This window comes from Kogia breviceps, chromosome 1, assembly GCF_026419965.1.
Source record: "Kogia breviceps isolate mKogBre1 chromosome 1, mKogBre1 haplotype 1, whole genome shotgun sequence".
NCBI classification, from domain to species: domain Eukaryota; kingdom Metazoa; phylum Chordata; class Mammalia; order Artiodactyla; family Physeteridae; genus Kogia; species Kogia breviceps.
This window is the reverse complement of record NC_081310.1, coordinates 188,193,043-188,205,088: the sequence shown is the minus strand read 5'-3', so window position 1 is coordinate 188,205,088 and position 12,046 is coordinate 188,193,043. Positions and strand designations below refer to the sequence as shown.

Below are 12,046 nucleotides of genomic sequence, written 5' to 3'. Positions count from 1 at the left end.
GTTTCTTTTCATTGCTCAGGTTTCAGCTCAAATGTTCCCTCCCTGAAGAGGCCTCCCACCCCACCAGCCACCCCAAGTCACAGTCCCACCACGCCCAGCCCTTGAGGGTCCCTGCCTGTCACCTCTTTGCCCTCCTTTAATTATCCACAGCCCTTCTCACTCCCTGACATCATTTATCCAGTTGTTCACTGTCTGCCTCCCTCTGTGGGAATAGAGGTTCGTATCGGCTGGGTCTCTGGGTCACATCAGCCTTTGCATCCCCAGCGTCCAAAAAGTACCTACGAACATACTTAATAATTTACTTGCTGAATGATGGATGGATGAAGGAAGGAAGGAAGGAAAAAACCCACACCCTTGAGGCATAGATGCTCTGTATAAGTGCCAGGGCAGGGGCTCCACCCTGAAGGAGTTCTCTGCGTCTGCAGGGCCGCCCCACCTCTGGGGGCATCACCTCCGCCTCCTCCTCTTTCATGGCGGCCAGGGCAGGGAGGGGTCCCTAGGGCTGTAGGGCAGGGCACGGGGAGAGGGGCCCTTACCTCCGGCCAGGCGTGGGAAGGTGCGGAACCGGTCCAGGTTCTGGGCCACCTGCTTCCACAGGTGTTTGAAGGTGCTAAAAACCAGAGGATGGGGCAGTGACTAGGGAGCCGGGCTCAGGCACCTGAGAGGGTGAGGGGTCCTGGGGGTTAGGGAGCAGGCCCTACCAGAGGAAGAGGCTGGAAAGCCCAGGGAGGAGCGCTAGGGTCAGCAGCCCCGCGGGAGGCGGGCAGGGGTCACAGCGGCGGTGGTGGTGGTGGTGATGAGGAACTGAGTAGGTGGTAGCAGCTGGAAATGGGCTGCATTCCGGGCCTACAAGGAGGGAGCAAGGGGAGGCCTGGCGGCAAGATAGTGCAGAGAAGGGCCAGGCTCTGAGGCCAGGCGATGCCGGGTTCATGTCCTGACTCGGGCATACATGGTTGTGTGATCTTGCGCCCATCGCTTAACCTGTGAGCCTCAAATTCCGTGCCACATCTGGGAACTGGAAAGGACAATTCCACCTGGCAGGGCTGTTCTGTGCTGGCTCTAATGTGAGTCAAGTGCTTAGGACAGTGCTGGGTGTGCTATGGGTGCCTGATGGGGGACAGACACCACCGTGGTCTGCGAGGGGCACCACAAGCTCACGCCCAGGCTCCAGAGAACCAAGGAGGGTCCTGGGAGAGGCAGCTCAGGCCCCTACCTCCTCCCGGGGCTCCAAGTGTGACCAACCTCAGCACCACAAAACAATAAAAATGCTAATCACCAGGGAGCTGGCGACACAGTAGCTAATACTAATTTATGACTTTCCTACCTTTAGGCCCGCTGTTCATCAGAGCATGGCAAATGGGGGCCAGGCCCGCTCCGCCCGCTAATAGGCAGAGACCCATGGGGCCCGTGGCTGGCAGAGCGTGCCTTCTGGAAAACAGCCCTCCTCAGCGATTCTAACGCTGCCATCGCCACCCGGCAAACCTTAGCGGGGGTTGTTGTTGCAGGGGAGCCTGAGGCCAGGCAGAGGGGGCGAGAAGCCACCGCAGGTGTCCCTAGGACACCTGGAAGGCCCGGAGTGCAGACCCCAACATCTCCACCCAGATGACCCATGGGGACCTCAAACTCAAAGTGACCAGCGTGTGATTCATCTTCTTCCCAAGGCTCCCAGGTGCCCAGCCATCTGGGTTGCCCACCTTGGTGAACGATGCCCACCTCCTGCCCCGAGCCTCGATGTTCCCACTGAACCCCCCGAGGCCTTGACCCCACGGACAGGTGATCGAGTCTCCCTGCTACTTCCTCACTTGAATCAGCCCACCTCAGCCCGTTCCCACGACTCCACCTGAGTTTAGGCTCCCGCCATCCCTCCCCGGCCGTGGACACCTCCTAACCTGTCTCCTGCTTCCACCCACTGGAGACGTGTGCTCAGAAGAGCCAGAGCGATCATCTAGATCAGAGGCTGCACACGCAGGGGCCCGGAGGGGCCGGGCAGAGAATGAGTGAGGCTGTCCACGTAGGCAGAGACCCAGGGCCTGTCAGGACGGGGGGAACCAGAGACCTCCCGCCCGCCTCCAGCCAATGGTGCCACATGGAAATGCAGGCCCAGTGGGACCGGGTTCTTAAGAGAGGCCCAATATTTGGATTTTTACATGAAACTGTCCCAATGGTACAAGGTTGGTCCATCCCTATTAGGAGTCAAAGAACACAGGGCCACCTGCCAGGGCCAGCTGGAGAGCTACCATCTGCAATCCCTGCCTGAAACAAAAGAAGTCTGATTAAGCCACGCCCCCTGCATGTAACTTTCCGTGGCGGCCATCATCTTCGGGATAAAGTCCAGACACCTTAGCAGGCTCATGGGGCCTTATAGTCACAAGACTAAATCCCCCAAGAGGCAGGACCTCGCCCACTCCACGTGTTCACTGCGCAGTCTTAGCACCGGCAGAGCCTGGTACACATGGGGGCTCGATCAACACCAGCTGAGTGAGTGAGTGAATGAGCAGTTGTGATGGAACCATGTGCTGCCCCCACCCTCTGACCCTCGGCCCCCAGCCCAACACTCCACCCCACGGGACCACGTCTACCGCCCAGAGCCCAACAGCTTCAGCCTTATGCCTCGACATGTGCTGTTTCCCCCTCCTAGAACGCTCTCCTCCACCTCTGCCTGGCCTACTCGTCTGCTTAGATGCCACCTCCTCCAGGAAGCCTTCCTGACTCTCCTCCTCCAATTTATTCCAAGCTCCCTTGTGCCCTTTCCAGGGACAGTGGTGGCATCGAGATACATATCACCAAACACCCGTAGGCCACTTCCAGCCTGTCACACTCCTTCCTGTCCATTGACTAGTTTGGCCTTCATGATTACTCTGCAAGGTAAGAATCATGACTGCTGTCATACAGGTGAAGAAACAGGCTCAGGGAGGTGAAGTAGCTCGCCCAGGGCCCCACGGTACCTGACCTCTGGGCTCACAGCCCCGGCTCCCGGACAGAGGTCACGAGGTTTGGTGAGCGCCCCCAGGCCACCCTGCCCACCCCACCTCGGGGACTTACGGCACGCTGCCTGTGAAGTTGATGCCACACAGGTGCTCCGAGCTGGTGACAGTGTCCCCAAACGTGGGCCCGTCAGCTGGCACAAACTGGATGATGTTGGGGGGCAGACCGGCCTCCCGGAGGACGCGGTAGACGGCATAGCTGGCCAGCATGGCAGTGTCACTGGGCTTCCACAGGACCACGTTGCCCTGCCCGGGAGGCACGGTGACGACTCATGAGGTCAGGGGCCGCCAGCCCCGACTCCCACCCTACCCTGAAGCATGGCCATCCCTTACCTGGAGCCACCAGGACCCCATGCAGGCCAGGATGTCCCCTACCCAACCCCATTCCTACAGGTGCCCAGGTGCTGCACACCAGGCCCTAGAAGCCCTTGTCAGTGAGCTCACACCCTGCCCTGTCTGCTCCCACACTCTGGCCACGAAAGGCTCCCTTCCTCCGGAAGCCTGTGCCCACTGGTCCTGCCAGCACCCCTCAGGCAGGTCTGTTCTGGGAGTTTCCAACTCGCTGGGCGCTCACGGGGCGAGGCTGGGCAAGTGCTCACGGGGCTCTGCCTGCACGTGTCCCGGACGAGGGCACGTGAGTGCCGGGTGTGTGTGCGTCTGTCTGAGTGCAGATGCACGAGGATGGCCCTGTGCACGAGCACCCTTCCAGATCGCCCAGCTGCCCCTGACAGCTGTCAGCCCTCCTCCTGCTGCGCCCCGAGCCACCCAGGACCTCCGAGGGTAGGGCTGCATCTCCCCCATCGATTGGGAGCCGATGGCCACCTTCACCCTGATCACGACAGTGGAGCCCACCGACTTCGAGACCGCCTGCCCAGAGACAGACCAAGCCCACATCCATGCCTTTTCCGTCATTTGCTAGCCTTGCAACCCTGACAAATAAGTCACCACGCACAGAGCAAGCACTCAAAGGTGAGCTGTAAGTATCATCATTAGTAGCAGCCCCTATATAATGCCAAGCCTGCACCGGGCCAGACCTGCCTGGCGTTAGATGCTTCACAAGCATGGTCTCATTTGCTCCTCATGACCCTGTAACGTAAGCTTTTCTTTTACTTCCACTTTGTAGATGAGGAAACTGCCTCAGAGGAGGGCGGGGACTTGCCTGGGGCCACCCAGACAGAGTGGGGCAGAGCTGGGACCCAGACCAGCCTCTGACCCCCAAGCCTTTTCCACAGCCCCCAGCTGCCTCCACTTTCCGTGCTTCTCCCCACGACGAGGGCTGGGACCCCACAGGCTCTGGCGTGGCCTCCTGTCTGTTGACAGGGGAGTGATGACCCGTTCCCGCCACGCCCACCCGCTGCCAACAGCTCACCATCAAGGCCGGCGCCCCCGCCAGGTTGCCGCCAATTGCAGTGAAGTTAAAGGGGGAGATGGCTGCCACGAAGCCCTGGGGAGGGAGGAGGTGGTGAGGCCAAGCCCAGGGCTTCCAGCAGCCCCCAACCCCTGCTCCACCACCTGGGGGTACCTCCAGGCCCCGGTACACCACGCTGTTGGTGCTGGGCGGTACGCTGATGGGCTGCTCCCCCTCCAGCTCCACGGCAAACTTGGCGTTGAATCGGAAGAAGTCAATGAGTTCGGCCGCGGCATCGATCTCTGCTTGGATCACCGTCTTCCCCTGCGAGGCGGGAGGGCCGGGGGGGGTCAGTGGTGGAGGACGTGCCTCCCGATCGCCCTCTTAAGACACTGGACCCTGAGCCCACGGTGACATTGGGTTGCAGGTGCATTTGGGCCAAGAACCAGGAGACCTGAGGACTGTAAACATTTCCTTAGACTGTCTGTTCTTCCTGACAGCGAACGTGAGCCGCGGGGAAAGGACTCTGGGCAGCAAGAATCGGGCTTTCTCGGATCGGGCGGGCCCTCCTTGGGTCACACTGGCAGCTGCTCACCCTGCTCAGGACGCACAGCAGGGGAAGCTGAGCTAAGATGCACTGCCTCCTGCTCGGCGTGGCCACCATGCTTCCTACAAGCTCCTGAGTCTTAAGTCAAATAAAGAGGCACCTTCACCTGGTCTTGGAGTGTGTGCGCCTCTTCCTGCCCAGGTGTGGCTCACCTGGGACACTCTGGAGCCCGACACCCACCCCAGGGGCTCTGCTGAATCAGGAGACACTTAGCCGGGTGTGGAGCTGTCATACCAGCTCCGTGCAGCAGAGGGCGCCCTCACTACGTGATGGAGAACCGGAAGAGCGCCGGGGTCACCCAAACCCCCCCGTAAGGCGAAATTAACCCTCTCTCAACTGCTAATGCCACTCCCTGACTCAACATGCGTTCAACTCAAAAAACATCTATCAGGCACTTCTGTGGCTCCAGGAAGACACGGTGCAAGACACAGAAAGACAGAACACTAGCATGTGATTACTGTGCCCAAAAACCTTTTAAAGAGGAAACAAACACAAAGGAAGTCATTACACCCCGATGGAATCTGAGCTATCACCGACAGAGGAACAGCATGTTGGAGAAGGGGGGCGGGCACAGAGGTAGGACAGATCGTTATGGACTAAGAAGGTTCTAGAAGCCTCACAGAGGAGGTGCTATCTGGGCTAGACCTTGACAGTTAAGAGTTCATGAGGCAGAGAAGACAGGGAGCAATTCCAGGCAGGGGACCCGGGGCGGAGGCAGGAGATGGGATGCTTGAGGTGTCCAGGAGCCTTGCTAGGTCCAGGCTGGTGACATCATGGGCAGATGGCCTGGCAGGAAAGGGCAGAGCGGCTGGTGAGCTGGACAGAGGTGGGAATGGAAGGGCTCTGGGGGCTGGCTCAGGACTTGGGACGTGACCCTCAGCCAGAGAGAGAGATCTCGGTGGTTCATAAGGCTGCTGTGACACCTGCTGGAGGTGTCACAGAAACCACTCTGAGGGCTGCATAGGTCTGATGGAGCCTGGAGGACCGCGTAGGGCAACTGTCAGTCCAGGCAAAGCACGACAAGGGCCTGGCCCAGGGCGGGGACAGAGTGGATGGGAGGGGCCATTTCCAGAGTAGGACACGCAAGCGTAGTTCAATCCACCTTGTCTACAAAGTATATAGGTCTGTCCCCTCTCCGAGGCCTGGTCCCTCAAGGACACCTCCTGGGCTCCCGCACGCAGAGCAGGTCTGGGCACCCAGAAGCCGCTCAGTTGACGCCTGCTGAATTGGATGGGGTACGACTGCCTCCCCTACATCCCCGGTCGTGCCGGACGGCATCTCACCTGTCCCACCATGGTCTTGGCCAGGACCTCTGCCCTGCGCGGCCCACTCAGCATATCTGCCGCCTTTAGGAAGACCTGGGCCCGGTCTGCAACAGGCTTCAGGTCCCACTCTTTCCTGGCAGCCAAGGAGGCCTCGATGGCTCTGTGGAGCAGGGCCTGATGAAGAGGGAAAGGTTGGGGGCTTCCTCCTGCAGCAGGAAGGGTCCCAGAGGAGCAAGGGAGGGAGGAGAGATCGGGAGGTCACTCTTCACCCGGGGAAGACCCCTGGCTCTCTCGGCCCTCAGCCCCCTCCCACTGCAGCGGCAGACGCTCTGCCCCACGGCCAGCTGGGTTGCCCCAGGCTCCGAGCCTGCCCTGCTACAGTCTGGAGGAGTCCAAGGGGCCTGCCAGGTAGGGCAACATGCCAAGGACTTGCTCCATTCTCTCTCATGGTCTCATCAGGGCCTCCACTTACTCCTGGGGGCTGGTGCTCCTGAACACGCTGTCCAGAGCCTCCAGCCCTTGAGATCCGGGCCTGACCTTGCCCTTGCCAGGCCAGAACTGCAGTCAGAGACAGACACCTGCCGCTGACATCCCAGCTGCCAACTGCCCTCATCACCACGTGACACCAGCGCCTTGACCCCGTGGCCTCTCGCTGGCCCTCCCTGATGCCAATTCTCTGCCTGGCTTTCCATGCATGATGCCTCCAATTTCCCTGACTCAGCCTTCCAGAATCCCCTCCCCCTCCCTAAATCAGGGTAGCCTCACAAGGGGCATGTGTGGGGATGTCCCAGCCCTGGCCAAAGCAGCTCTCATTAGGCACAAGTTAACCCTGGCACGCCTGGCCCAGTCAAAGACACGTGCCCGGGGACGCCCTCAGTGCCAGCCGCACCCCGGACGCCCCGACCCTCCATGGCCCGGGAGGGGAGCAGTGACTGACCTCTGCTCCCATGGCAGCAACTAACCGGACAAGACGGGGTAGCACCCCAACCCCAAAGTCGCCAGGGACTCACCTTGTCTGCATAGCAGAACTTGGCCACCTTGTGTCCATGGTCAAAGGGCTGAAAGAGAGAAGAGTGAGGTCACTGTCCAGGAGGGAGGTGCCAGGGCAGGTGGGGATGGAGCCGGGCTCAGAGCTGGCATTGCAGCCCACTTGCTCTCTGCCCTCCAATCCCAGGATGCCTTCTCCAATTGCCCGGGCCCACGCTGACCTCTCCACCTTGAGAGTTACAGGGGCACCTGCTGTCTGATGAGCTCTGGAGGGTTCACGGTGCAGGAGAAAGGTATGAACAGAACAGTCTTTGAGGGAAAGCATGGATGTTTTGGTCAGACACAGGTTCGAATGCCGGCTCTGCCCCCTACTAGCTGTGCAGCTTTCTGTAAACTGACTTTCCTTCTCCAAGTCTCCCCATCAGGGAAAGCATGGAGAGGAGGACCAAAATGGGGTCACAGGTGAAAAGTCCTCCAGCATAGCTCCTGCCCTTACACCTGGGTCTGGTCTGAGGCTCGGTGGTGGGCTGTCACCACGGGAGGCCCTAGGCGATGCACTGCGTTGTGAAACACTCAGGATTTCTCTCACCACCCCCCCTACAAGGCCCTAAAGGAACAGAGCAACTGCTTCTCGAGCCCCATGCTTGGGACCCAGATTAACGTGTCTAAAAGGGATGAACCCCAACAGATGTTTACAAACAGAACCCAGCAGTGCTGAACGTCAGCCTGGGCAACAAGGCAGGGGAAACACCACTTCTTTCCCAACCTATTTATTACACCATAATTATCAGCACTTCGCCACCTGTAAGTCTTCCAATGGACTGTTTAGAGCCTTCCTGTCTAATGGCACAAGCCAGGTTTCATGTGCTCAATAACCACATGGGGCTGGTGGCTGCCGAAGAGAACAGAGCAGATTCAGAACATTTCCACCATCATCTCAGAAAGTTCTACTGGGCAGCACTGGTCTGGTCTGAGTGCAAAGTGCCCCACCCCCACCCCGGCATGGTCACCTGTATCCTGTCTATACCTGAGATTGGCCTGTGACCCTCAGGGGCCGAGAAGCTGGGGACCCGGGACATTCTATTCAGCACATCCAATCCCAGTGGACTGCGGACACCCCAAGTCAGCAATACATCCCGGTAACAGAGCTCCTGCCCTCACGCCGCCACGGCCCCAAATGCCAGGACTCCAAGGATGACACGTGGCCAGGTCAGTGAGGCGGTATGGGAAATGAAAACCAGAAGTGCCCACCAGGGGGTTATCAAAATCCCAGTGTCTGGAAAAATATTCGGGTGCTGCAGTGGCCACGGAGGCCGGCGGAGCTGCAGGTGAGGTTGGGCTCTGGGCGGTTACAGAGACCCAGTGAGCGAGGCCGTGGGGGCCGCTCTGGGCTGACACCTGGCACACAGCAGAGCCTGCAAACCCCAGGCTGTGTCGACACTCCAGGTGTGGGCCCTCTGGTTGCTGATCCAGCTGCAGGGGCCCTAGGATGTTTCTGTGGGTGACCCCTGCCCCAGGCCATCTTCGGAACCCTCAGAGTAGGGGCCCTGGGCACCCCACCCCCCTCAACCCTGCACATGCTGCTCAGGGCTCCATCTGGACAGATGTGTGCTCAGCCCATTTGCAAAAGGGCCAGCCCTTCACTCCCCTAAATCAAAGACCTGTGAGTTTCCTGATCCGTCCAAAGCACATGCCAGTTCCCGGCTTCATGAACTCCAAGCAGGCGAGTTTCTTAGGCCAATGTCATGATGGCGCTTGAAGCCCAGCTTCCGCCCTAGCCCACCGTTAGCCCCTAAACCGCCTTGTGGAGAACTCCATCAGGAATAACAGAAGATGCTGTGTGGACCCCTCAGGATCTTTCTTGACTGTGGACAGGACCCAGTGATATCACAAAACCCCACGTGGCACCTGCGTGAGAACCCGGGTGGATTAGCAGAAAGTCTCTTCACAAGGTAGTGAACAACTTCCAGCGGTTAAAAACAGTTCTGGGGCTTCCCCGATGGCTCAGTGGTTGAGAGTCCGCCTGCCGATGCGGGGGACGCGGGTTCGTGCCCCGGTCCGGGAAGATCCCACACGCCGCGGAGGGAGCGGCTGGGCCCGTGAGCCATGGCCGCTGAGCCTGCGCGTCCGGAGCCTGTGCTCCGCGGCGGGAGAGGGCACAACAGTGAGAGGCCCGCGTACCGCAAAAAAACAAAACAAAACAAACAAACAAAAAAACAGTTCTGTCTCTCACTTCTTTTTAACTAGCTCCTTTTTACATGAACTAGCTGCAGGCCCCTGGTTAAGGAACAGTGATAGTTACCGTCAAGCTAACATTAGTCAGTTTCCTGCGTGCAGGCGCCAAGTGTTTGACACGGATTAATCCATTGAACCCTGACAACATCCCTCCGTGGCGTGATTGTTACCCCCATTTTACATATGAGAAAGCTGAGGCACAAAGAGGTCAAGCAGCTCAAAGATACATAACCAGCAAGTGGGCAGAAAGGGGCCTCCTCGTGGTGACTAGGGTGGGACGCAGCTGGGTCTTAGGAAGATTCGAGAGGCCCACAGCCTGAAAACCCTGAGGCTCCTTCTCCTTTGCCTCTGTTCCTGAGAGCTGGTGGCCTGCATCTTTCAACAGACCCGCTTCCTTAGTTTCTCTTGTCCTCTGTGGGGAGGTGTTCAATGCCCTCCCCACAGCTCCCAGCCCCGCAGAGAAAGATGCTTGTTGTCGGTTCCAAGTTTCCAGGACAGGTAATTCCAATTGGCCCAGCTGGGGTCAGGTGCCCATCCCTGGACCCAGCATCCCTCAGGGAGCAGCACCACATGAGTTCAAAGGCTGCCCTGGCTCACCGCATGGGGGCAGGCGAGGAGCTCATCAATTTCAGCAGACGCCGCCCCCGCACCCAGACGCCACTGCGCCTCTCTACCTCGCATGGAATCCTCAGTGCTTTGTTCCAAGCGACGCCTTCCCCGGACTCCCAGGCCCCCCCACCTGCTGTGGACTCCTCATCGTGGCCCTCCACCCACCTTCCCATCCCAGCTCCCTGGCTGCCCACGGGCACCTGGCCCTCCAAACATCTATGTCTGGACTCACTTCTTCTGCCAAGCCCACACTCCTAATCCCTCCTCTATCCTGAAATCAGAAAGTATTCCAGTGAGCAATGGGCTTTTTCAGAGAGTCTCACCCTCCTTAACCCCCTCCGACGGCTTCCTGGGCTCTTGGAAGAGGCTCTTAACCACAGCCAACAAGAACCACACGTGGGGCTTCCCTGGTGGCGCAGTGGTTAAGAATCCGCCTGCCAATGCCGGGGACATGGGTTCGGGCCCTGGTCCGGGAAGACACCACATGCTGCGGAGCAGCTAAGCCCGTGCGCCACAACTACTGAGCCTGTGCTCTAGAGCCCATGAGCCACAACTACTGAGCCCGCGTGTCGCAACTACCAAAGCCCACGCGCCTAGAGCCCGTGCTCCGCAATGAGAGAAGCCACCGCAGTGAGAAGCCTGCACTGCAAAGAAGAGTAGTCCCCCCTCGCTGCAACTAGAGGAAGCCCGCGTGCAGCAACAAAGACCCAACACAGCCAAAAACAAATAAATAAAATAAATAAATAAACAAAAACCGTATATATATATGTGTACATACACAAAGACACACATACACTTCCCTTTTGTTCATAGCCAAGATGCATATTTGCTTTAAGCCCTTCTGGGCTAAAATTGTCATGGCCATAACAAGGGATAAAAAGGGATGGGGTGGTGCCTCTGCCTGGGGTTGGAGCAGACCCAGGGGTTCACCCTCAGGCCACCTTGTGGGGAAGCACCGCAGACTTCCATTCAGCCGTGAGTCCTGGTCAAGATCCCCAACTGTCACCAAAGAATGTCACTCTCACTCTTGAACAGACTGACAGTTGAGGCACCAGTATGGGTGCCATTTCTTAACTGTCAAGCCAGACTAGATGCCTCCCAGCGACTTGCTAGGAAAGGCAGGCTGTCTTATCGCTGTCCCATTATCCAGCAAAATCCCTGCTGTGAGAAAGACTTAAAGAGAATGCAGGAGGGACATGCAGACAGCTACTGCTCTGGCTCTGAGAGGCAAGAGGGAGGAGTGGAGAGGGCTAGGCTGGGGACTGGAGCCACTAGAGGGTCACCCCACAGGCGGGCTCACAGGAAGGCCACTTGTGTGGCCACATCTTCCTTCTCTCAAGAGAAGCCAGACATTTGAATTTGTACATGAAATCGCCCCATGTTTAGGTTTTGGAAACAAAGCTACCAGCTATCGATTTGCAACCTGAGCTCTGGATGGAAAACTCACCCCAGCAGTGGACATGGGGCCTGCAGGGCGACCTCTGGGCATCCTCAGGCACTGGGCTTTGATGACATCCTCAGCCCGCACGACAGTGTGTGAGAAGCAGCCCCACGAAACATCCGTGCATGAGATGTGTGATTCTTGTGGGGATTTGTCACATCACTGTGTCCTTCTGACACTTCCAGGAGAAATTTTTCTCTGGGTCCAGTATCAGAAATGGCTGTGCAATCCCACTACTGGGCATATACCCTGAGAAAACCATCATTCAGAAAGACTCATGTACCACAATGTTCATTGCTGCTCTATTTACAATAGCCAGGACATGGAAGCAACCTAAGTGTCCATCAGTAGATGAATGGATAAAGAAGATGTGGCACATATATACAATGGAATATTACTCAGCCATAAAAAGAAATGAAACTGAGTTATTTGTAGTGAGGTGGATGGACCTGGAGTCTGTCATACAGAGTGAAGTAAGTCAGAAGGAGAAAAACAAATACCGTATGCTAACACATATATATGGACTCTAAGGGAAAAAAATGTCATGAAGAGATTAGTGGTAGGACGGGA

At 57.9% G+C, this 12,046-nt stretch overlaps 1 protein-coding gene across 1 annotated transcript in view; it reads right to left on the bottom strand.

Annotated features, from left to right (window-relative positions):
• ALDH4A1 (aldehyde dehydrogenase 4 family member A1) overlaps positions 1-12,046 on the bottom strand; it is a 32,257-nt gene that overhangs the window by 7,643 nt on the left and 12,568 nt on the right. The window contains exons 4-9 of the mRNA XM_059054302.2: positions 7,215-7,262; positions 6,223-6,378; positions 4,507-4,656; positions 4,354-4,428; positions 3,043-3,230; positions 537-610 (exon numbers count right to left, since the gene is read on the bottom strand). Coding sequence (XP_058910285.1) covers positions 537-610; positions 3,043-3,230; positions 4,354-4,428; positions 4,507-4,656; positions 6,223-6,378; positions 7,215-7,262 — 691 coding nt within the window. The remainder of the gene's footprint in view (positions 1-536; positions 611-3,042; positions 3,231-4,353; positions 4,429-4,506; positions 4,657-6,222; positions 6,379-7,214; positions 7,263-12,046) is intronic.